This window comes from Anopheles maculipalpis, chromosome 3RL (assembly GCF_943734695.1).
Source record: "Anopheles maculipalpis chromosome 3RL, idAnoMacuDA_375_x, whole genome shotgun sequence".
NCBI classification, from domain to species: Eukaryota; Metazoa; Arthropoda; class Insecta; order Diptera; family Culicidae; genus Anopheles; species Anopheles maculipalpis.
Window position 1 is genome coordinate 75,757,492 of NC_064872.1, and position 26,111 is coordinate 75,783,602.

At 42.6% G+C, this 26,111-nt stretch overlaps 3 protein-coding genes and 1 non-coding gene across 4 annotated transcripts in view; 3 read left to right on the plus strand and 1 right to left on the minus strand.

The window, feature by feature from the left end:
• LOC126562922 (non-structural maintenance of chromosomes element 1 homolog) overlaps window positions 1–26,111 on the plus strand; it is a 260,347-nt gene that overhangs the window by 68,631 nt on the left and 165,605 nt on the right. The gene's annotated exons all lie outside the window — the stretch shown is intronic.
• LOC126563231 (cuticle protein CP14.6-like) lies at window positions 4,220–4,660 on the minus strand. The gene has a single exon (XM_050219859.1). It carries the CDS (start codon window positions 4,658–4,660, stop codon window positions 4,220–4,222), a length of 441 nt encoding a protein of 146 aa, XP_050075816.1.
• Window positions 8,009–8,449, plus strand: LOC126563230 (cuticle protein CP14.6-like). The gene has a single exon (XM_050219858.1). The coding sequence runs from the start codon at window positions 8,009–8,011 to the stop codon at window positions 8,447–8,449; it is 441 nt and encodes a 146-aa protein (XP_050075815.1).
• Trnap-cgg (transfer RNA proline (anticodon CGG)) lies at window positions 8,973–9,044 on the plus strand. Its single transcript has one exon. It is a non-coding gene; the product is annotated as a tRNA-Pro (tRNA).

Consider the following 26,111-nt stretch of genomic DNA (forward strand, 5'->3'; position numbering starts at 1 on the left):
GGTATCTGAGCCATCGCATTTGAATAAATGCGTCGCAAATTAGCAGCTCGTCATTAAAGCATCGACTTTATAGGCTCATTATTTTATTGAACCCACTAACCTAGGGAGGCGCATGCGTCTGTGCGCGGGTGAAGGCTCATTTTCACGCTTCGCGGAGGGATCCATTCTTTTAAAGCCCGGCATGAGTTATCGGGCGATTGTGTGGTCGCAGCACTCATATTTTATATTCGCCACAATGGTTTGTATAGCTGTTGGGTAGATTTATTTTATTGCATCCATCCAATCAGGGCAAAGGAGAGGGAAAAAGGGATCACAAGCCCTCCATTAGGCCACCTTCACCAGGCCGATGATCGAACGTTTTTGAATTCGTTTGAGTCTTGATTGCTCGTAAATAGAGTGGCATTTTGCGCAAGGACATCACATCAAACGTTAACATATTCTAGGGGGTTGACAGTAATTTTGAAGGCATTAGTTATTCATATTTGAATAAACATATCAAGTAAGAATGTTTAAGACATGTAATATTTCCCATTTCACGCTACTCTTTCCGAATCCAATTTCTTATCAAAGAAACACAATCTCAATCAGAAGCGTATCGCAAACGATCGGAATCTTAAGCGACACTAATTGCATCTTATTAACCAATCGTAGATGATGTTCATTAGATGGTTGGAGCTATTCTACCCATGCATAGTCACACTCACACTCAATTCTGGAACAAAACAACCGGACCAGAAACTAACGAATCGAGATCATCCTCGTCGAGAACCTTGAACTTCTCCAACATCCGGCACGCAGCGCTCGATCAACGGCTGATCGACGTGGACAAATCAAATATTGGATCAAAAAAGTCAGTGATGATCTGCTCTAGCTCATAAGCAAGAGGATGTACGAAATAAAAGCTACACACACATGCGATCGACAAGGGCTTCCTCTGCCGAGGAATCCAGACCCAAAGGCAATTGACACTTTATTAAATAAAGTTCTACCAAACCAGTAAATGCTAATGTAAAGATCAACCATCAGCTCTCAACTCGCCAAAGTAGTAGCGAACCCATGCGTCATAGCGTTGCAAAAACCAGCTTATCCAGATGCGGATACAGACTCAATGCTCAATCGACGAAGCCAACAAACGGACGCGAACGCAACAAACGATTTGTGCCCTGCCCGGGCTGGCTTTTTGAGGTTCCGTTTATAAAGCGTATATCTTTATGATCCAATTAAGTTGTCGTTGGCGTCGCTGTCGCTCCGTCGCATTTGTCCCCTTCCCGGCGGCGTACGGCCTTGCCAGTGTCGGTGCAAATTTTATTTCCCAAAAATTTGTGTCCAATTATGAATGGAGATCAGCTCCGGTGTGGACGAGCGTGACGGATGATGGGGAAGCTGCTGCAGTTTAGCAATGCAACTTCGTTCGCTTTGTCTTTCGGCCGGGTCACAGCTGTGGTTCTCTAGCTTATTTATATTTATCTCAACTGTCAAAACAGCTCGATCAACGAGATTCCTTTCACTGGGTTATTTTTGTGTGCTTGATTTGCTTTTGTTTATCCGTTTCGCATAAATCATCTGCTTCTCTGGGTGACATTTGCTTTTCCGCATTGGAGCCAAGACTGGTCTCCTTCAATTTCGGAGGACGTCAATCGCAACCTGTACCAGAATGCATTGAGCGATGCATCGATCATGACGCCACTGGCTCGGCAGGTGGCAAAACCATTCGTCTGTTGGCGTTGATCCGTGAGCGTTGAAGTGCTTCATTTTGATTTCAATGTGTCAATATTGGCGCAAGGTTGGACCGGTTTTGGGGACTTATGGTTTCATAGAAAGCATCAGCTCTTAATTGGTCAGAAGAATCGGCAGAACTGTGTAAATATCTCGTAGAAGTAGAAGTAGAACGATAGTAAACCAGGGGTGTGTCGGACCGAGAGGAACGCTAAAATTAGATTAATATTTGTACAGCGTTTGAGTATGTGTTTGATTTCTGAGTGACATTTATCTATGAGGTTCGTGACCGTAACAAGGCTCAATGAGGGTGAAATGGGTCCATTGATGGTAGTTAGTTTTCTATGCTTGTTTTGTGAGTTGGCAATTTTTGCTTTTGAATTCTATTGAGTAAATTAATTTGGACTTTGTACGCTTACATAAGAAGGTCACGATGGTTTGCTTACAGAAATCTTATGATTCTTCTCCTTTTCTCCGACACTACCTCCACTTGGCCTATCAGTTATGGCTTGATTGAAGCTTCCCTGCGTGTTAGGAGTGGCCGCTAATATCAACAAATCTGCCGGGCTGACCAGTCATTTGTTTGCTGTAAGGTTTGAACAAAACCAAAACACTTTAAAAGAAAATAAACTATAATATTTAGGGTTAGTTAAATAAAGGTGACAGGGAAAGCTAGCCAGCGCCAAAAGCATTATAAACTTTTTGTTAGTTGTTTTTCAAGCTTCGTTGGAAATATTGAATCATGTTGCCGATGATTCGGAAATTTAAACAAGAATTGATTTCTGTACAAAGTTTGTAAAATAGCAATAAGGCCAGTCCGTTCTATCAGGAAAAAAATAAAACATTGACATGCATATTGCGCATCAGGCTTTATAAAGTAATCCGGTGAAGTTTTAGTACATTATTTTATCCCAAAAAAAAATACCATTCGGTGACGAGCTAACTAACTATTCTGGCCAAATGATCTCAAACGACTCAGGATTGGTTTTAACTGCTATACGAGTATACGTATATTTGACACACATTTGCCAGTTTTTAAGGTTTCTAGATGAAGTCATCGTTGATCCCGCTACCGGGCAAAGAACCATGTAGTAATTTTGTAAAAGGTAGGTAAAAATATATAAATTTTTTAACACTATTTTTCCAACAACAGCCAAAAGAGTGTTGTGTTAAGTACAGTTATACTTGGTACTAGACTGCTAAGTTAAAACTATAACGAACCAACCACCTATTTTGAGCATTGATGCTCCCCTCGAAGTATATGTATTGCAAATTGCATACCTGTAGGCGTTCATCTGTGAGTCATGCTGTAAAACAAAATCGAGTTATTGTTATTATGCTTCAAGCTGTGCAGTTAAGCAATTGTGAAATTGAACGTAATATAAATCGTGCCTTATTATGTTCTTTTTATACATTCATTTCTCAATTCACAGTCAATGAGTTGTTCCCTTCAGCTGCGAAACATTTCGTTTAAAAATATTGATATGTGTGCCAGGCGAACAAACAATGTTCAGCACAGCTGTTAATCGTAATTAGTTCGAACATGATCATTGATAAAACTCCACCACATACTGTGTTGAACCCACCAAAGAATGGTAATCAAAGAGCCATTTTTGCACCAACAATCAGCTTCCAGTTATTTTCTTTCACCATCCTACGTTGGTTTCGTCCGGACGCAGCTCGTACTAACAGGGCCTACACATTAACAAGCGTTGTCACTTAGGACAAAGAAATATCACTACTTTCTTCCACCCTATTATCATTCCAAGCTGTCTTGGGCAGAACAAAATATGTGAGACGACGAATGCGAGGAAGAAAAAATCCTTTCCCTTCGTACGGTCGAAACGGGTGTCTCGAAAATCACACTCGACGGGTGGCCAACATAAGCGCCGTATGTGTTTCACTTAATTGAGGCAATCAATTATCAAATGGTTGCCGTCGGTAGAATGCAGCAGCGCGTTTTGGTTCTGCAGAATGCATTCTATGTAGGTCACAGAAAGAGAGTTATATCATGGGTGCACGAAGAACAAGTTGGACTGGAGTATAATTCGTTTTTCATTTTCTTTTATCGTCGGTTCAGATTTTTGTATCATTTTTTTTTTTAATGATGAGTTAATTCTATGAAACAAAAGGTAAAATAACTAGAACAAAACTTGATAAGTAGGTTAAAGGGAAAAAAAACATAAAACCAAAGTTCCTGCAGTAGATAAACAAATTATTAAAATAAAAAATATTCCGGAGTTTAGTCAGCAGTAATCAATGAAAAATTTCTTGAAAAACACTACAACAAACGCTTAATAATATTGACACCAGGTTTATTTCATTTCCAATCGGATAACAAACAAATTCAACAACGAAATTCAATTTTTCTACTTAATGCTACTGCGCGGTGAAATGGTAAAAGTGATCAATGATTGATGCGTGTCCTGGACTGGACGACCCAGGATACAGCACCCTCTGATGAGATGAGATGTTGCTTGAGGAGGTCCTGTTTCGATATCACTTAGTACTGTCGCAGCCGAGCGATGGTGGCATCGAGCGCCTCCAGACTGAAGTCCTTCTGGTCCTTGGGTGGGTTGGCACGGATCTGCTCGAGCGTCTTGAACACGTGCTCGGGGGTCGGTGGTGGCGTCGGCAGATGAGCGCCCTGTGGCTGGAATCCGTTCTCGTCGGCTACGTACACGATACGGTACTGAACACCATCGGGTCCGGTGTACGAGAAAGCTCCGTTGGCACTGTGAGCTCCCAGACCTTCCTCGTGGGCGGCGATACCGTTGCTCGTCTCATAGCTCCAGTTGTAGTGACCGTCGTCCTTCAGCACATTCTCGTACGACACGATCTGGGCGTGAGCGTCCGGGTTTTGCTGGTGCGAGTAGGCCCGATCGAGCGGTCCAGCAGCAACGGTGGCCACAAGCAGGGCGGCAGCGAACACGAAACGGAACATGTTTGAAGTTGTAAGAAGGCTGGATCGTTGTGGAATGATGACTTATGACCAAAGTGTTTGACTTTATATACCTCCTCACATACTCACGTTGTGTACCAGTAAATGTCCCCCAAATATCGGACGCAAAACCCTACAAATCCTTACTCACTATTACATCAGCTGGAGTTTTTCAACTGAAAAACCAACGCTGCTAAGGATTGACGAGGTCAGTTTTGGGTGTTGGAACCAGCCGATGTGGACAAACACTAGCTTCCTTTCGAAAATTTGTCTACCATCACGCATTTACGCACACATGCACACGCGCTAGTGTCGATTAATTCAGGTTTATAAGATTCCTAAAGCGATCTGCTAGCCGGGGAGTCGCCTAGCAACAAGACACTAGGTTAATGAGCAGTTGGAGTAATTCGTTTCATTCCGCGTGTGTGTGTGTATGATTGCAAAGGCAGGCCAAAGGATCGTTATGATAAGATAGAGTGCTGATCAAATCGGAGCACAAATAGAAGTAAAAAGCAACATTCCCTTCCATATTAAGCACTGGTAGACACTTATAAAACATTGCTGAATGCTTTTTCTCTCTCTCTCTCTCTCTATCTCTCCCTTTCTCCCTCTTACATCACGTGAAGCGGCAAAAATGTGTGTCCAACTCGACCTGTTGCCGTCGTTCGCAAAAGTGGAGCAGATTTTTTTTTTTTTGGTTTTTCGCATCGTGAACCTGCCGCCCCAATGTGCAATAGAAAGACTTTACCGCCAGCACAAGCGACGAACCCTTGTCACATGTTTCGGGCGTGTCTCGCTTGTACAGTGGAAAGGACCCGCATACCTGCAACCGGGTCAATGTCAATGATTGGCGAATTTGCGTTTTTTTTTCTCTTCATTTTTTTCGATTTGTAATTATGTCCCCGTACACACCAACGTGTGGGACGGTTCCGCACATAAAAGTGACCGCCCTCTCGCCGGTAAGGGACTGTAAGTGTGGTGCGGTGCAGACCAAGCCCATGCTTAGTTCACTCCTGTTCTTTACTCGGTTGTGTTGCCGAAATCAGTTCAATCAGCCCGTAGGATTGCCAATTTTTGCCAACCCATATGGACCCGCATGCCGGACGGTGGTTGACCTCAGAGGTGACGACTCTCGAAGGCTGCCAATGGGCGATCATGTCGGACATGTGTTTGGTGCAGATTTAGACGGTCGCTTAGCTGTCGTGGAGGGATTAAAGGAACGCACTGGATTAGGCGTGTAAGGTTGGCCATGTTATTGGCGGTTTTTGTATGTGTGTAATATATCGGTCGACACTTTTTCGGGGAACTATCCTTACAAGTTGGGAGCTTTCAAAACGCATTTGAGTGCAGCTCTAATTGGGAGTGCTTGTCGGTTGGTGTTTTTGGTAAAAAGGGAGTGACAATTTGAATTGAACGATGATTTGCCGATTAAATCGGACAGTTGTGTTATCCGCTTCGCGGAGAGCCATGTACTCTTATTAGGTCGAACAACACTGGTCGAGATGCATTAAAGGCCAATCTAATCGCAAGGGTGTAAATCTAATTTCTGCAAAATGGTTTAGCTAGATTTGATTTGTAACATGATGTGTGCTAATTGAATAACTCTGTGTAGTTGATTCATTTACAAAAGCACTTCCATGTGCACGATTTTTGGCACATGGAAGGTTTTGAATTGAAACCGATCTTTGATACTAACTTGTACTATTGTACTTGTAACTAAAATAATTACACAAAATTTCTTCTTCCTGTTGGCTCAACAATTAACTACACTCCGCCACTCCAGCTTGTTTACTAGAATTATGAATACCGGATAAGGTTTGTGCCCCGGCTCTCCTAGGATTCAAGCTGCACTTAAATGCATTGATGTGAATGTATTTAAATGATCAAAATATTTTTAATCTCTTAATTATTTTCATTTTTTGTCTGTCACTGTAAAACTTTTTCAATGAATCAATATTATAGGAAACATACAAATAGTGCAACCTGGTCGTTCAAAACCAATACATTTTTCAAAAATTGATGAACCACTTGCAAAGATTATGTCAAAGGATCAATACTATTTTTTAACTTAGTAAAATAAATTTCAAAAACATTTCAAAACATTTAATATTAACAACACATACAACAGTTATTATAATCAACAGACAAATCCAACATTTTGTTAGCTACGTTATTGTTGTTAAACGATCAAAAAACGATGGCGATGACGCCCATCAGTATGATCTTAATTATTATATGCATCAGCAGTCCGTCGTTATAAAGTTAAGTTTAATGTTGTCCTTATTAACTAACAAAAGGCAAATAACAACGGTAGCAGTTGACACAGTAAAAGAATGAATTTAACTAATTTTTGTACGGCTAATACGCCCTAGTCGCATTGCAAAGGATATAAAATTATTAACATACTTTTTCAATGACGAAATATATAAGCAAGTCTTGCATAATTTCATATCTGCACATAAGACCGTGTTCATTATGAACATAAGCCATCGACTAAAGCTGACACAACAAGCATGGCAATCACACGGAGGGGAAATTCTTATCCATTTGTTTGCTCGCTGGCCTGTCTCCTTAATGCCGGTAATAGGGTTTTATCCTTTCTTGGCACGGACATGATGGCCGTTTCCAACAGCGCTGCGGCTGCGCATGCGCCACCGTTCCTATGCCAGTGGAATTTCGTCCACATATTTGCTCGAGCGCACCAGACTCCGCATCTTGAAAATGTAGCTCCATTTGAAGCTCGAGTTAGTTCATTAATTTCTTATGCACCTGCGCTGATGGCGATCATCCGACATCGCCGTGTACCGAAAACGACAGCACCCGACCACGTTCTGGTGTGGAATGAAGAGAAATGACTTTACCCTTCACTGGCGTAATCCCCTAATCGATCGAGACGGATTTTCGTGCGTCTGGTTCGTAACCAAATACGAGAAATACCGGTCAGTTCAATAATGATTAGCAGCAACACGTTACGGAGACATGCGTTAATGAAAATTTAATCAATCACCTACCTGATGGTGGTGCACGGACATTGCGTACCTGTTGCCACCCGAAACAGTACCGTCCTACGAGAAAACTGTTACACTTGACCTTGGCCTTGGGTAGTCGCCACACCGTTGGTCCGAAGTTTTGAGTGTGCCCCCGAAAACCCCCCAAGTGTCGGGCTCGAAACGAACTCGATCGCAACTGAACTGTTGGGCGTGTCGTGCGTGTGCGGCTGATGCAGATTTTTGGACGTCGGTATAAATTAGGGAACTGGATCAGTTGTCAGCATCAGTTGCAGCTAATCAGCCGTCGTCGTCAATTCATTAGCGTGTTTCGTAGCAATCCCAACAAACCTTATTCGTCAAAATGTTCCGCTTCGTGTTCGCTACCGCCCTGCTTGTGGCCACCGCTGCTGCTGGACCGCTCGATCGGGCCTACTCGCACCAGCAAAACCCGGACGCTCACGCCCAGATCGTGTCGTACGAGAATGTGCTGAAGGACGACGGTCACTACAACTGGAGCTATGAGACGAGCAACGGTATCGCCGCCCACGAGGAAGGTCTGGGAGCTCACAGTGCCAACGGAGCTTTCTCGTACACCGGACCCGATGGTGTTCAGTACCGCATCGTGTACGTAGCCAACGAGAACGGATTCCAGCCACAGGGCGCTCATCTGCCGACGCCACCACCGACCCCCGAGCACGTGTTCAAGACGCTCGAGCAGATCCGTGCCAACCCGCCCAAGGACCAGAAGGACTTCAGTCTGGAGGCGCTCGATGCCACCATCGCTCGGCTGCGACAGTACTAAGTGATATCGGAACAGGACCTCCTCATTCAACATCTCATCTCATCAGAGGGTGCTGTATCCTGGGTCGTCCAGTCCAGGACACGCATCAATCATTGATCACTTTTACCATTTCACCGCGCAGTAGCATTAAGTAGAAAAATTGAATTTCGTTGTTGAATTTGTTTGTTATCCGATTGGAAATGAAATAAACCTGTTGTCAAATATTAAAAGAGGGATTGTTGTGCACTCTAAGCTAAACGAAACGTTGTGGACGAAGCAATAGGGGAGATAATTGTTCCATGCTCTCTTTAATCGCCCACAAGAGAAAGTAAAACCCCCACTCAACATTTTCCACCTGCGATGAGAGTAAATTTTGACTATTTTTAGCTATGAGGAGAAACTGAACACAGAAAGCTCTCTTATGGATCCGAAACGTGGAGGGTGAATCCTCCATCCCGTCTATTGTGTATTGTTGCAACAATGCTTGGAGCCTGTTGGGCTGAGAGTGATTTCTTGTGAACATGATGTCTCCCTCTGTTTATGTGGCTCGTTGGTCTAGGGGTATGATTCTCGCTTCGGGTGCGAGAGGTCCCGGGTTCAATTCCCGGACGAGCCCATTGCTTAACTGTTGGTTTTTTGCTAATTGCAAAGCGTTTGATCCTCAAGAAGCATTATGCAAGGGGCTGCTTGATATATAGCCAGTCTAGTGGTGATCAACAAGCTGATTTACTCCAGGTATTCAATTTTATGTTCTTGTGATCGGATACATAAATTACCAATAGCCGAAATTAGTTATGTTTTGAAGAATTTGAACACGGCCTGTCGCTCAGCACTTTCTTTCATACTCCAAAAAAACTCAAATATCTGTTGTGTTTTTTTTTTCAGCAAATGGCGAGGCTTTAATAGTTTACATTGTGTTAAAAATACACAAGCATACAATCTGGCGTACGCTACCTTTATCTAGACGCTGTACACTTTCATCTCACTAACCTATTCCTCCTGGTCGCAGGCTGGCTTCCCTAGACCCACTATCACGACCACCTCCTCTAACCAAGGGTGGCGCGCAGTCGGTTCAGGGTAGCATCGAGCGACTCAAGGTCGGCACCCTCTGGTGGGTTGGCGCGCATATCCTCCAGCATCTTGATCACGTGTTCGGGTGCTGGCGGTTCCGTCGGCAGATGAGCACCCTGCGGCTGGAATCCATTCTCATCGGCAATATACACAATCTCGTACCTCTCACCGTCCGGTGCCGTGAAGGCGAAGTTTCCGTTGGCGTTGGTTCCATCGTTACTTGCCTGGGACGCACTAATACCATTGCTCGTCTCATAGTTGTACGTGTACGAACCGTCCGCATTGATCACAGTGTCCTGGTTGAGGGTTTCTGCACCGGACTCATCACCACCGCCACCTCCGCGAGACTGAGACCGCTGCGGGAGAGCCACGACAAGCGAGACTAGGAGTGAGGCAACAACCTGGAATTTTTAAATTTGGGAAGGAATCATTATTAAAATGTCTTAGGTCATTTTAGTTCCAAGTTCCATTTATGCTTTTCTCCAAAACGAACAACAAAACGATCCTTGAGTAGCCGAAACATGAAGATGTTCGCCCTTACTTCGCATACACACACTTGCCCGCTACCTCGCCGATCATTGCGGTCAGCTTTTGCGAGGAAGTTAGTCGCATTTTCTTTAGCGAATGAAGCGGCAACGATGACGAGAAAAAATGCGAATTACTTCATCACAAAACCAGTACCCTACGGTTTTTGGTGGAACGTGCAATTCCAGGCAGACTTTTAAGGCTGCTGTACACAACAGCTACTTAAACAACACTTTAGAACTACAGGATTTTACCCCACAGAAACTCACCAATTTTCGGAACATTTTGTACTGTATTCTTGAACACGTCACGGTCCTACGACACGAGAGGTACACCACAATTCCAGAGCAAGTGGAGCTGATGTCGTATGCTGTGCTGAGAAGATCTCAAAACCAACTGATACGATAACGGTACGATTGGATGCGCTTTATATAATCAGAAAACGTTTTGTTCCCACACATTGAAGCGATCGCTCGTCCTCTAAATAGACGATCTGTTGCAAGGACTTGATTTTGCCAAATTTCAGCGTGATGCTATCCTGCTTCTGCTTCTGCGCTGCTCCTATCCAAACACTGAAGATGACATGAGCTGTGCTAGCTTACTGTTAGTTGTGTTTAGTCTGGTTTAACACAAAAAAAAAATCTTTGTTGTGGTATGATCTGTCATCGAGACGATTTTTTTGCTAGGACGCTTTGGTTGTAGTAAAGTAACCTGTCTGCATATAATTATTCCAAAAAGCCACATTTCTTCGCCATCCAAAGACGACTATTTTTCGCCTATCTCTTCAAGGTTTGCCAACTCCCATTACTAGATAAGTCGAAGAGAGCATCTTCTATCCCCGCCCGGTTTTTTATTCCATCAACCATCCGCAACGCACCCATTAGCTTGGACTAGTTTTATACGGTCGTCATTCAGCAGCACTACCACCAAGGTGGGCTGATTTAAATATCGTCTCTGCACATCTTCTCAAGCCCGTACGAGTATCTATGAATGATTTCTTCGCTAGAAGGTATCACACCGGGGATCGTTCATTTTGGTGGCATTTGGTACGCGTTGCCGGAGCAGGTTGCCGAATCTGTTTTTTTCTTTGCCACAGCCGAGCTTGGGTCGCAAAAATACCGAACCCGCACACCTGTTGACCCTGACCAGGGTGGATCGTGGCACGAGGCTAGGAAATTATGTTTACACCAGCCAACCCGACAGGTAAGCCTGTAGGTAGTGTTTTAACGATGCTTTTGAATTGCGATTTTGTGCGATCAAAATATAGAAATGCATCATTAGGCCCATTAGAATGAATATCAACAAGATAGCAGAAGTAGTGGGGCTGGTTGTTAGTCAAGTAGAAATTCTAGTTTTGCGTTTAAAAATCGAAATAAATGTGAAATAGACACAACTTGCTTTGCGAAAGTTGCATTGAGCCTGAGTTAATTATTATAGGCAAAAATTCATGATTCAAATCACACAACTGTTTTTACTTAATTCTAAATCGATCAATATTTTGACCAAGAAGGTATTTTTTTTTTAGTTTCAGCTCGTTTACGATAATATATTAGAATTCTTAATTAGGATTTCATCAGTAGATGACTGCGAACGATAACGCAGATGAAAGCCTTAAAGGATCAATATGAACAACTGCTACCAACGTGTTTGATGCACACCAGAAGACACCTGTTTGGATTATTTTTCAAGCTAAAACAAATCAATGATTTAGTATTATGAAGAAGGCAGTCTACTAAAGAAGGATAACTTTAACGATTTAATTTTCTAAGAGTAATCTTCAAATTTTCAGCAGAACCTTTTACCTTTGATATTACTCTATTAGTAATATAAAGGAATTTATGTCCCACAGGGTAACCTCCTAGGTAACACATGTCCCTTCCTTAGTGTGGATAAGAAAATCCTTTTTTAAAGATTGATGTATACATAAATCCTTTGATTGAATGATTTTATTTGTCTAGTATAAGTAATAGGATAACGTCTATCCTATATCTTACCTGCTTCAGTTCAAACACTCAGTTTCGGGTTGACTAATAAAGCGATGTTATTTGACCCAAGTCTAAAGTATGTTTACGCTGTCTAGAATCCTTCAACCTTCAGTGCTAGGAAAATAATGGAGAGGTTATACAAATGGTTAACTCGCTATGCTTTTTTACAGGTATTTGGGTATAGAATTCATATACACTAGTTGTGCTGTTTAGGAATAACAATCGGTCTAGCTCCTAAATTGTCCATTGGATATGGAGTACAAAGAATGTAATTGGAGCAAATCAGAATGATAATATTACCTACAGTTATCAGTCTTATCATACTACAGGCCACTAAAACAAGATATGATGTGGATTCTTGTGATATTAACATCTTGAAAGCAGCAGTGCTTCTTATGAGAACTTTATTCAAAACAAGACGGAAAAAACTCTTCTTGAGGATTACGATTTAGTTTTGCATAGTGAGAAAAAATAAAAACTCACATCAACAATAAGCTCATAATAATAAAGCAAATCAACTTCCTGATCCGAAACGATTAAAGCAATCAATGTTTCGTCTAAACAGTACAGGCTCAGCAATCATCAATCGAAACGAACACACCTTTCCGATCTATGGATGGATGTGCATAATTATGCAAATCCAAAGCCAGATTGTGTGCCAAAATGTTGCTTCCAACGAACGTCCTTGTCAAGAGTGTATTTTGAGAAAACCGCTTCAAAATATTTCATTTCCTCCATCAATATGCCCACGCTATGTGTGTGTCGGGTGCCTGGTGTCGTTGGTCAGACAGACAGCAAGGTAAAGTAATGGGGTGTGGTTGAAACGTTGATCGTATCATAATTTACACGCGTTGAAACTCACCCCAGTACCAGCTTTGGAGAGCGTTATCAAGGAAAAATGTCGGTACAACCAGGTTGAGTAGCATTTCCTAACCGCATCCGCTGAAACCTAACACCGATGATCAGGAGAGTCATTGTCAAGCCAGTTAAACACAAATGGACCAGTTTAATAGAGAAAAGTTACAGCAAAGATATGATCCATATGCAAGGGCTGGCTGATAGTCTGAAGCCGGAAAAGGTGGTTGGAGATTATTATAAATTATTCAGATAAATAAACATGACGTTTTATATATCTTGTCTCGCGCTAGTTCAGGGACATGAATCGTCGTGCCATGAAGCTGAGGTTTTTTTTTTGCACACTAACAAAACAGTAAACAAGCCTTCCATGAGACCGCACGGCACCATTGAGTGCGGGAAAATCGGTCACTGTTACGATGGATGCACCCGATAAAGGATGGATGATAAATGTGACTCGATGGTAAAGCAGCTGATAAGGCTGTATACTTTTTACTGTTTCGAAATGGAATCGATCCCTGCTTGTTTCTTATAACCAGAAAATGTTATGTTGCGTGACGATATGTTAATGTGTATTCTTTTTTAGTGATGAAAAAGAAAACGAATAAAAATTATTTCTCTCCAGCAATAAAAATAAAACATCAACATGGTGGTTCTACAAATGCATTTATTGCACTGTCGCAGTTTAGCATAACTTCATTCCAAAGCAGCTGGGCAGTTGGTAATACCATCCCTGTTCTACCTCGTTACGGGTCAGTGGCAATTTCCAACGACAACGACGCATTGATTTATCGCAACTTTCACCTCACTGCACGCGACATTCAGCAGCAAGCAGCCCGCAGCAGAAGGCAAACACAGAAGTAATCGTTCGCGACTTCTACGGTATGAAGAGGTCATCATGAAGACTGCAGCATTACATTGAACTCACATACAAGCACTCGCTACCCCGTTCGCCATACCTTACAGCCCAATCGATGGGGGCTACAAATAGCAATTCTGTACCAGATACCAGATACATTCCTGCTACGCATTTGCCATCCGATTGACGCTTAGCTCATGTATAAGTTATGTTACTTCTTTCTTATTATTCAATTCAATTACCTACAATGGAATGCAGCACTTCAAGTATTTTATGGAAAAAACACAAAATTTTATTTCACGTACTGTATATTATTTACACTTTTATATAATTTCATATGAAAATAGTGACAAGTGAAAGTAATACAGAACAATTGATTTAGTTCAGCAGAATAAAGCTATTCACCGTTCCTTCTTCCAGCAGGCTTCTTCTTCCAAAAGATCACTTCATCCTAGTTAGCTGAACAAAAAAAAATCGAAAGGATCTTTTGTGTACTGACCTTCATCGATTTTGTCTAAGATTTGTGTGCCCCTGAAGGTAGGCAGTGGCAGGTTTGAGAACTCTGTTGTTTGCAACTTTAAATTTTCATAATTGTCTTTATCCGTTACGTAATTACTTTTTTGCTTATTTTGTAAACAATAAGAAATTTATCTGTTTCCCAAAGAAACTTTCAACCATTCCACTTCAAATGGTGAATAAAATAACAAGAGAAAGGATTTGGAGAGTAAAACTTAATTTCTATTCAATTCCAATGGATAAAGATCCATTCGTTCCAAAATTAGCCAATTAATCCAGTTATAATTATTACTTTTAAGATGTCTAAAACCGCGATACACATAAATACAGATTACATCCAAATAGCTACTAATCTCTGCCGCCTTTCTCTGCTTAAACGGTTTGCAAACTTTAAACTAACGACCAGTTCACTTTTCCAACTGGCTAAACACCTAACCTCCACCAAGGCGCTTTTATGAATGCAGTTCGTATACAGCAATAAAAAATGTCACTTCTATTTTATGGCAAAAAAACTTCCAATTAATTTGATACCTCGCCAAACTAAGATAATAATCACTTTACACTGCATCACTTTGCTCGCGATCTGAGGTGATCTTGCCCCGTTTTTCGTGGGTGTTTAAAAGATATAATTTGCACACAATCATCTGAAGCATGAACGTAATCGTAGCTTCACCCCGCGCGCAAGCTTAAAACAATAAACCAAATCGCTGCTGACGAAAGCAACACCGAGTTGTGGGTTCGTAAAAAGTTCGGCCTATTGCGGTCAAGGTCAGTTATGGGCGACTGACTTATGCCGGGTTCGGTTCGGTTGTGAAACGGCTTACGGACACAAACGCAGAATGGTGGCCGGTGTATTCTGTATCTGTTCAGCATGACCATATTTTGTCGGTTTATCAGCATGGCTTCTTTATTACATGTTGCTTTCGTTTCGTGCCGGTGTTCGAAAGATATGCAAAATTATGCACAAAACTAAGACAAAAAAGGTCTTTCGTTTGGTACGAAGAAAGGTCCGTAAGCCGGCAAAGAGATGACAACTCTTATAAATTGTCTCATCGCCCCCAACGGAAAACCAACGGAATAATCGAATCGAAGACAACGGTCTGCATTGGCGGCCTGTCGGCGAGCAACCGCTAGTCCGGAGGCTGTCTGGAAGACATCTGCACAATAGCCCACGAGCGCAAGCGTGAACCGGGTGCTTTGTGAAAGTTTTTCACCCCTCTTTTCGGGTAGATTAGTGCCTCCGTTTATTTGACGTTCTATCTGCACACTCACATACGCCGCCCACCCTGAGCGCTAGTTTAAATTGATTACGATTCCCACCTAAACGTTCCACCCCATCGTAACCCCCGTGCAAACGGTTGGCAGCTACATCGAACCGTTCAAACTCGTTCAATTTCGTACCTCATTCGGACACGAGCTAAACTTTTCACTTTCGCTTTAGGTACCGCCGGTGAAACGTCCAATTCGGGAAGGGCGAAAGCCTTTCAGCGTGCGTCGTACGTGTGTATGCCCGCATTCGATTTCAATCCTGCGTCATTCGTCATCCACCCGCAGGCTGATAGACGTACCCTAGGTTCGAAAATGCTGCCTCGAAGGAGCTGATCTTTCTTCGCCCAACGTCGACGTCTTAATCAATTCGTTACGTGCCCGCTGGGTTCGGCAAAGAAGGAAGCATGCTGGACTATGGGTTATGTAGAATAGTAGTTGAAAGGCTAGTGAAGGGGTTTTCTTCATTTCAAGATGAAATATTGAAAAACTTTAATACCTTCCATTCAAAATATATCATTGAAAATTTTGTAGTCTTGGTAACACGGCGGTGAGCCGACATAATGAAATATAAATTTAAAAAATACAAAATATTCTCTAAAAATTACCAGATGAAGAACAGAATGATAAAAAGAGAAAAACCCCTCTTTTTAAAATAAATAATAATTGTAAAGCATAATATTTTTAGGTAAAGGTGTTTTGCAATTCTTCCATAGTCCATAAGATCATCTAAAACATCTTCGTCAAGTAAATGGGATGAACCACCAAATCCGGGAGCTGGTAATAGATTACTTAGCCGCAGGAGGTTACTTTTCACGCTGCGCTTACGCCTCAAGGGTACACGAAATGGGCAATGCATGAGAGTAAAGAGCTTTCGAAGTTATTTTTAGAGCATGCCAGTGAACTCACTTAGACTTTTTGTTTTTCATAAAAAATAACAAAAAAGTTAAGCAGGAAATAACTATCATGAAATACCTCACATGCACGGTGAGTCATACCAATATTCACGGCTCCTTGAAGAAACACATAATCTACGACCGATGAAACATAAATGGGTATTGCCTGAAAGTATGCAATAATTGGATAAAACTTGGCCATAATTTCTTTTTATTCCCGCAGAATAAGACTTCTTAAGGATAGACCTCCTACCGATACTTTTACTGTACTACCCGCGTTAACTTAAAAAGTTTGAAATTTTATGTATGCTAAACGCAAGCATAATGATATCTTGCGTTGTTTATTAGTTGTATCCATTAAATTTAAATAAAATTTACACAATATAAAGCAATGATATATTTTTGCGTGCCTCGGAACCGCTCATTGCAATTGCGTACTGCTCATGCCAACAAAATTTTCATACCCACATCTTCCTACACAAGTGACACAAAACTGCACAATTCGATCGTGTATATCTGTAGCCTAAAGTATTATTTTTTTCTGCAACGATCGCACACTCCGCCGTGGCTAGACACACGGCACGACTAGAAATGCGCCAAAACGCGTTCCAACATTCGAAACGAACGGAACCTCATGTCGCCCAGGGGCGTCATGTTCCAGTTGTTTCCAGCTGTGGGACCAAGGGCTAAACCACGCTATCACGCCCCGTCCGTCTAACACATAGCCCAGCCGGACCAGTGGTCGTCTTGGTCAAGTTCTTCACGACTGTTACCTTCTTTAACAGCATCCCTCGCCCTCAAATCATCCCCATCCTACCCTACGCGAAACGGACGAATTTCGCTTTCGGATTTTATGAACTTTCAAGTTCAAGTAAAAGTGTTAGCCGCTGTCACTTTTTCTACCCTTGGTGCGCGGTTTATGGAACTGGTTTCACGTTTTTAGCGGAGCTGGTGAGAAAGAACGCTATTGAAATAAGGGGGGGAGCCCATACGCAGATGTCGTAAACTGGCCCCATATGCTCCAGCCTCCCACCGTGCAGCAACATGCAACCGCATTGCACGCACTTTTACGACCGGCCTGAACACTACCAAGCCCGTGCGCAATAGCATTAGGCGTTAGTTGGACAACTCGCTGCTATTCGCTTAAACGATAGCACTCGATCGAGAGAAGGGTGAGAAATTAGTGCTGTTTTAAATGAACCGTAAAAAAGCGCCTAATCGAAGATTGGTACGAGCCAATAAATTAAAACGAAATTAAAACTAGACAACTTTAGTCATGGACCAAGCAAGCTGAGGACTAAAGCAGAAGGGCAGCACTAGATGAAGATAATACAAACCCACCACCAACTGTGGAACCTTTCATGCTTTCAATGGGGTTTTTATAGCTTATTTATATTTGCTGTCTCATCCTTTCTTTGCCCTTTAAAATGACATTATGGACCGGCATTTGGATGTGGCATTTGGCAAGATCTCGAAGGTGAGAAAAGTGGCAGACATCGATCAATTTCTCTCCACATTCTTCCACATGGAAGCTCTTGGGTGCCCGACGATGACTAGGGTGCCATGTGCCGCAAGTGTTTCTGTCTATGGTAAGGTTCGCTCTTACTCTACGACAGGTTTCCTCTTTGTTTCTCTTTGTATCGTTCCTTCCTGCATTAGATAGATTCACACACGATGCTGAGGGTACGTGGTACGAAAACTGGAATTGCACATTTATTTATGAGATGGTAAAACAGATTCCGCCAGAGTGGTAATTGAATCGAGCGCCCTTTAAGCGATGCTCTCGGTCGGTTAACGTGTTGGATCCGATCGACACAACAGGAACTTTGCGTCACCTTTTGTGGCATGTGCAAGTTCCACTTAGGTGCAAGATTATTACACGCGAGCTTGTCGATCTAATGACGAACCTTTTACGACCGGCCTGAACACTACCAAGCCCGTGCGCAATAGCATTAGGCGTTAGTGAGTAAATTAATCAGTGTTAATTTAGAGAAATTCCCGTTAAGGAAGCAGGAGATCAATGAAGTTCGTGAAGAATTTGTGTTTGATGTTTGGTAATACTGCTAGACCGTCCTTCTTGAAATGTCTACGAATCACGACATTTTCAACAATGGGTAAAATGTTATCTAAGGTAAACTCAAACTAAGAACCCTCTAAATTGCAATAACTTCATTTGAAACAAGCAAAAGACTTCCTCTCTGGCACACTCTGGAAGCAAAAGACGCATTATCCTTTCATTAGGATTCTTTTTAATCACCCTCAACTTGCTGACCAAATGCGTTATCTATAGAAGAAAGTCCTTTTTGAATCGAAAATCCTTTGAAATCCGGCAGGCCTGGTTGTTTGAGCAATATTTAAAACTGTCCCGTATATTTGGAGAATGATTTTTTTATTGTACTCACAACGCCCCCTGTTTAAATGAGAATTCAAATCGAATCATACAAATAATAATCTCCTTTTCCCCAAGGACGCCGAAAAGACATTGCTTGTGCTCGGAATCCCCTCAAAAACTGTAGGCTTCATTTCTACAATGTATTCGTACCTTCCGACGGTAATCCAGCAACTCACATACCATAAGGCACCTACCATGACGATCAAAATCTTGACGCAAACGATGATCGACAGGCTTCCGGACACCAAGGTGGCTATGAAGTCACCATCCACTGATTGGCGATGGCTCTGGGAAATCGTCACCAGCTACAGATTATAACCACAACAACAATCGATGCTGTACTTGTCGGTGCACAACAAGGTGCCGCACACAGTCCTGTTGCTCAACAGGATGAACCGAGCTCCCTCAGCCATTTTATTTGTAATCTCATTTTTAGACATTTTATTTTTTATCTCGATATTAATGAACGATTATTTCCTCGGCTGTATCACAGCCTCTCAAATACAATTTATTCAATCAATTCCAGGATCCAGTACGCTATTGATACCAATTCCTTTAGCTATACCATCTGTTTCCTGATGTAGTAAAACATTATTAAAATTTTCACTTTTTTATTTTCCTGTAAAATGACGGCTCTAAGACATGTCAATCATTCAAATTTTCCCGGAACAATTTTTTTCTCGCACTGCGTACACGTGCTTAGAAAAATCAATTCCACTCTAAGCTCCTATCGTGATCATGTTAACACCATGTTACCCCGTCACACTGCCCAACGTTTTGTCACGCATTAATCGCTCAATCACAACGCACATTTTCCGACGTTGATCGACGTTGTCTCAGGGGGATGAAAATACGCAAAACCATCGCTTGTTGGCTGCTTGTTACGCTCCCACTCCAAACCAAATTATCATAAACGATCAATTGACTGCTTTTTTTTCTATCATCCTGCCTTCCTTATCCGGTACCGGGCGAGTTCGTTTCGCAAGGTGTTTGATGAAGCACCGAACGCCATGGGCAGTGTCGTTGGCGTGCCGTTGAACAACTGTGCCAAACCGTACCAATGCCTAACTCCTTCATCTTCGACACGTCGTTCGACGCAAACAGTCTCTAATTTGCAGTCACTTAAGCCCCGGGTGCGCCACATCTAGCTCACTGTCAAGTGGCAACTTACCGCCGAGAGGAAGATGGCAAACACACCCCCTTGCTGCAGGACACACCCACCGTCGGTGTCGATCCCGTTGTGAAGTAGCGCACTGCAGCCAGTAGCGCCTTCCGTTTCGTGCTTTTGTTTTCTCACGTACCCTGTGCCAATGCCCGAAAGGAAAACTTAGTACCCTTGTTTTGCACACCTTTAGAAGACAACTCCCGGCAAGACCCGGCTCCTGGGTTCAGGGCTACTGGTTTTCCCCTCCCCAAGGGACGGTAATGTATGCAAATTAGGGAGCTGTACGGCGTGCATTCGCGGTGCACGGTTGCTGATGCGCAATGGTAACCATTTTTCCGCCGCCCCGGTCGGGTTTAATTACACGGAAAGATTTTCTGCGCCAGTAGAAGAGCCAGGCGACCATGAAAAGGCGGAGGGGAAATTAAAGTAAAACACACATACCTGTACACATGCACACCAACAGAGACGTGGGTTGAGCATGCGCTCCAGTTGCGATCAAACTTAAGATGGGCAAAAGAGGGTGGCCTTCTTTAATCGACACCATTAGGGCGAATGACAGAGGCAATAAAGTAAATGATCTTCTTGAGCAGTCTGCTTTTATGCAAACACCGCAAGTGATTACAAAATGAAGCAGCACCAGGTGCAAACGTAAAATCATTCATAAGAAACAATCTGGCCGTATTGTTGGCTGGTGCAAGATAGAAAAGAACAAAACCAAATTAGAAAAAGTCATGAAAAATGAAAAGCCTTAAAAACTTATATTTGAAAAACTGACACACGTCAATATCTGAATTAAACGAAAAGTGTAAAAAAAACTAAAACTTCAATATTAGTTTAAACGTATCATGAAACAAACACACTTTGGTGAAAGGTGAAAAAGGCTGAGCAATGACCAATAAAAGATAAAAATTGGAAAAAAATAAAAATACCTTTACAAAACAGCAGAAAATCTTCAAACTGTAATTAAAATATATTTTAAAAAATAGTTTAAAAAATTATGTATTTATTTATTTATTTATTTATTTATAATTAATAATGACGGTCCAGTGCCGTATTGTCAACACCGCTTGTGTTGAAAAAAAAAATTACAATCATATTGATAAGGCATTTCCTCCCTATTATTTGCCTTATCCCGGGCATACTCGGTAGTGGATGGTTGTGATGATGGTGTTGATGATGCTGATGATGATGATGATGATGATGATGATGATGATGATGATGATGATGTATTCGTGGATGATGGTCCGGTTCTATTGCGGTGGCTATTGTAATGATGGTGGTTGGTTGCATCCGAATTCCGGCTATTGTGGTGTTGTGGCTGATCTATTGTTGATCATTTTGTTATGGTCTGGACTGTAACGAACAAATAAACATCGTTAAGACAGCACGAACATTTATTTGTCTGCGTACAGTGCTCTCCAGTGCATTCCAGCAATGACATTCCAAGCTCAATCCAGTCAACGTCCAATCAAAGGATGATCGACAAGCTCTATCCCGCAGCAGCGAAAGCGACTTCACTACTCCCGAGACTGAGCCCGCCAAACACCCCGAACCCGACGCCTACACTGTCAAACTCAATGTGCCAAAACTGGACTGGAGTGGAGAACACTGCACTTTCAACAACGCCTGCCTCCCTTTTACGGCAGTGTTGGAATCACCCTCGAGTGCTGTTGCCCAGTCATCGGATCACCCGTGGCACTACAAAAAATACACTTAAAACATAGACAACACAACATTTAACAAAAAAGGAATTGGGGAATACGAATAAGGATTGGAAGGATACTAGGGATGTGGAATCATAGGACAAGACCGTTGTCTCTGGCGAATCGGTAAATGATCCTCATGTAGAGAAGGTCACTGGTAGCCAACACTTCTCTGATTTCTGTACCCGGTCGTCTGCCGATATTCTCGACTGCGCTCAACAAGGAGGGTCTTGCGGTTTCAAACTCCACGCAAGACCACAGAAGGTGATCCACATCGTGGAATCCGTCACCGCAGCCACATACTTTTGTCTGAGCCAGAGTTATACGCTGTAGATGAGCATTCAACGCAAAATGATTCGACATCAGTCGAGACATCATTCGTATGAATGCCCGGTCTACAGAGAGCCCATCGAACCAAGGCCGCAGGGACACTTGCGGAGAGATCGAGAAAAGAAAACGCCCGAGTTCATCCGCCTCCCACATGCTCTGCCAGCGAGACAGGAAAAGTTGCTGTGGGAAACGAAGGAACTCCTGGGCCGAGATAGGTCGGTCGTAAAAAGCGCCTTCTTGGACGCCTGTTTTGGCCAGTGAGTCTGCCTTTTCATTGCCGGGAATTCCACAATGAGAAGGGACCCAAATTAGCGAAATCCTATACGCCTTATCGAACATTGAGCCAAGCAGTTCAATGATTTTTATGGTGAGGAAATCCTGACTCTTAACAGCCTTCGGAGATCTCAGAGCTTCAATAGCACTAAGGCTATCAGTGAAGATGAAGTACTGATCCGAAGGTCTCGCTGCTATCATCGATAGTGCGTAAAATATTGCGGCTAGCTCTGCGGTGTAAACACTACATGGCTGCCTCAATTTGAAAAAAGCTTCGGTGAACTCGCTAAAAACACCGAAGCCAGTGCCCTCCTCAGAGGATGATCCATCAGTGTAGTACTGGCTTATTTGGTCTAAATGACCATACTTATCCATGAAAATACCCGGAACTACCCTCGGGCGAAGATCACTAGGTATGGTCTTAATTTCCTCGTGCAATGAGGAATCTGTTACTAAAATGGAACTGTAGTTCTCAGGAAGGGCAGCACGATTTAATGCCTGTGGAGCGCTAGGATGCACTTGTAGGGCAACAAAATCTTCGTAGATCTTGAGGATTTTGCTCTTAGAACCTGTCTCTAGAAGCGCTTCAAAATTTTCTATTATCAAGGGATTTGATACTGAACAACGGACTAGAAGGCGAAGCGACAGCATTTCAAAACGTAGTTTGAGCGGCATCACTCCGGTCATCACTTCTAGGGACATGTTGTGTGTAGATTTCATGCTCCCTAGTGCGAGTCTAAGACAGCGGTACTGTAGCCTTTCTAGCTTGAGTATCAACGTATTGGATGCCCAATGGAAGCATATGCTTCCATATTCCAATACGGATAGTACCGTTGTCTTATACAGTCTCAGGACGTCTGATGGATGTGCGCCCCACCAGAATCCTGTGACTGTCCTTAGAAAGTTGATTCTTTTACTGCATTTTTGCACCAGACGGGTGAAGTGAGTACTCCAGTTTAGCCTAGAATTGAACCATACACCAAGGTATCGAAAATTGTCGGTAATTGATATCTTTTCACCATACAGAAAGACATCAATTTTCGGGTCATATAACCTTTTCTCCCTGTTTTTTCTCGTATCGCTAAAAGGAGAAAAGACTACCATCTCAGTTTTCGTTGCAGAGAACTTGATACCAAGGTTTTCAGACCACTCGGAAAGATTGTCCAGAGTGGTTTGTAAAGCCAGTTGTATTTCGTCGGCGTCTCTGCTTGCAACAGATATAACGCCGTCGTCTGCCAATTGTAAAATTATGTATTTAACTAAAAATAATAAATAAATCAAAAATAATCAAAGAATTACTAAAACTTTGAAGCAAAGGAAAATTTATTAATTCCTTTTGTTTTTTGTATTTTAATTTATCATTTCTCCTAAACTTGTATTCCCCCCAATTTTGCATGGCACCAACAACTATAATCATTCAAATCATTAGGATCACCAAGCCCGGAACAAATAATAATTCCGTGCGCATTCGAAAGTAACTACCTGTGCAAATCGGTCTGAAACCACACATGCTCTGACCCATTTCTGATCGTATGCCATTTCCGCAAAGCTAAAAACTCAACGGAGTGTCGTTTGAAAGCTCACCCCTAATCTAAGGAAAAGCAACGACAAGCAACCAAACAAAACAAAAACACAAATACAACACAATTTCTAACAATCATTTTCGTTCGCTTGGGCAACACACGCAGAGTGGTCCTCGGGAAAAGAATGCGCAAACGTTCCAAATCGATCGCGTGACTTTCGTTCCGGTCGATCAAGTAAACAAAGCATCAGAAATTCACCAAACCGCAATCAAGCGGCTATCGTAACCCTACTCACTGCGATAAGATACGTAAAGGAAGTGTGCAGGTACAGGTCAGGCCCATACCAATCACAACAAGCGCACGTACACCCCTTCACAACCACAGCACAGGATGGAACTAAATCTATCTTCTGCTGGTAGTAAAAATGATAATCATGTGTTCCCTGGTTTTGTTTTGGCTTTATTTTTTGTTGATATGGTGCTAGGCCTGATTTTAATGTTGATTTCCACCGCACGAAACCCAATGCTCCCAACCATTGCAGATGGGTTGCAAAACATAAACATAAACCCTGTTCGGTCCTGTTGCTTTCAAACGCCAACCCCGAACGCCGACCGACATATGCCGTCAGGCGAAACGGTGGAACGGAAGCGATAGAAGAAGTCCCACATCGTCATCATCAACCTTCCTCATGATCCCGGGTGGTCAGATCGAAAGGGGCTACTAAACGCCATGTGGAGGATCGTCATCGGCAAGCATGATGATGGTTTTTATGCAAATAGTTACCGCAAGTGAAAGAGAAAGTTAACGCGCGTAGTGGACCATATCCTTTCGAATGATAGATTTTAGTTTGGCGGCGTTGAACACTTAGACTTCGTTTGGGAGATAATTTTGAATTATATTTTTGTTAAGAGCATTCTGTAATACTGTTTTATAATAGCTGATCAATTGGCTCTGTTCCATCTTCTGTTATCTTCTCTGTTCCATCTTTTCGTTTGTGACAATAAAATAAAGATGTACTTTAATTATTTGTAGTTCAGTATAATTGTCATTACTGAACTCATCTTCTTCTTATTCTAGTCATGCTTGAGCACGTCATGTTGGTACTTCCAGATCATCAATCCGTTTGGAATTAAGAGATATGCTACCGTTCTGTGCGCCGTGAACTCATGGAGTAGGAGTAGTGTATGGTGAGTCTTTCCTTCTTCTCCTTGGCTTGACGACCTCTAAGGTCATGCCGACCATCGAATGGCTTACAAGACTGCCGATACTACGTAGTTGGTTAGTCAGTGCACACTACGGGGAGACGGTCCGCATGGGATTTGATCCCCGGTCCAGCCGTTTGAAGACCAGCGCCGATGTCGACACCGAGGCGATCCGAAGAGCCTATTTTACCCTTCAAAAGCCTTCAGATCCTTACCCAGGTCCATGCGGTATTACTACACACTGACAACAGACGAAAAACTGAATTGTTGGACAGTTTATCTTCTTGGGTTTTCGACCTAACTACTTCGAGGCTCGCCGGCTGTCGGTCGGAGGCTGGACTTCCTGACACTGCGTAGTTGGATAGTCAGTCCTCACTAAGGGAGAACGGTTCGATAGTCACTCCTCACCAAAGGGGATCGGGGGAACTCGATGGGCTGTTTCAAGACCGCCGCACCTGTCGCTTCACCACGCACTATCACTCCATGAAAGGAAAAAAGGAGGAACTCAACTTCTGTATCTTGAGAGAATTTAAACATAAACTTATGATCACATGAAAATTACTTGCAATTTCTTATCGGCAGGAGCTAGCGTTGCGGACAGTTCATATAAAAGTACCCTCTTATTACTTTCCATGCCTCAACGACACAAATCTACACTTGAAATAGCGAGCGTCTCGAAAAAAAACAAGAGAAACAAAATAAAAAACCTTTCAAACAAGGAAGCACATAACCATAATTCCTTCCACCGATCGGTCAACCATAAAATGGAGGACGGCATAATGAAGCTCCTTGACTGTTTCCTTTCCGCCTATTTGGGCATTTTTTGACCAATTCATGCCAATCGATTCCGTTTCCGGAAATCGTTATCATATCGCAAAACCTCACACACCGCGACCGGAAACGGAAAGCGAAATTGATCTACACTTTCTCTCTCTGTCACTGATTGACTGCGAGCGGATCCTGCACGACATTGCCACAAAAACAATCGTCGTTGATCGACATAGTCGACCGAACTTCCGAAATTCCTCCCAGGCTCGTGAGGGCCCAAAGTTGCGACCTTCCCTCGAATCGAGCAGTTTTATCTAACCGGTTCGTCCCGTAGAAACGCCGGCGAAAAACTGA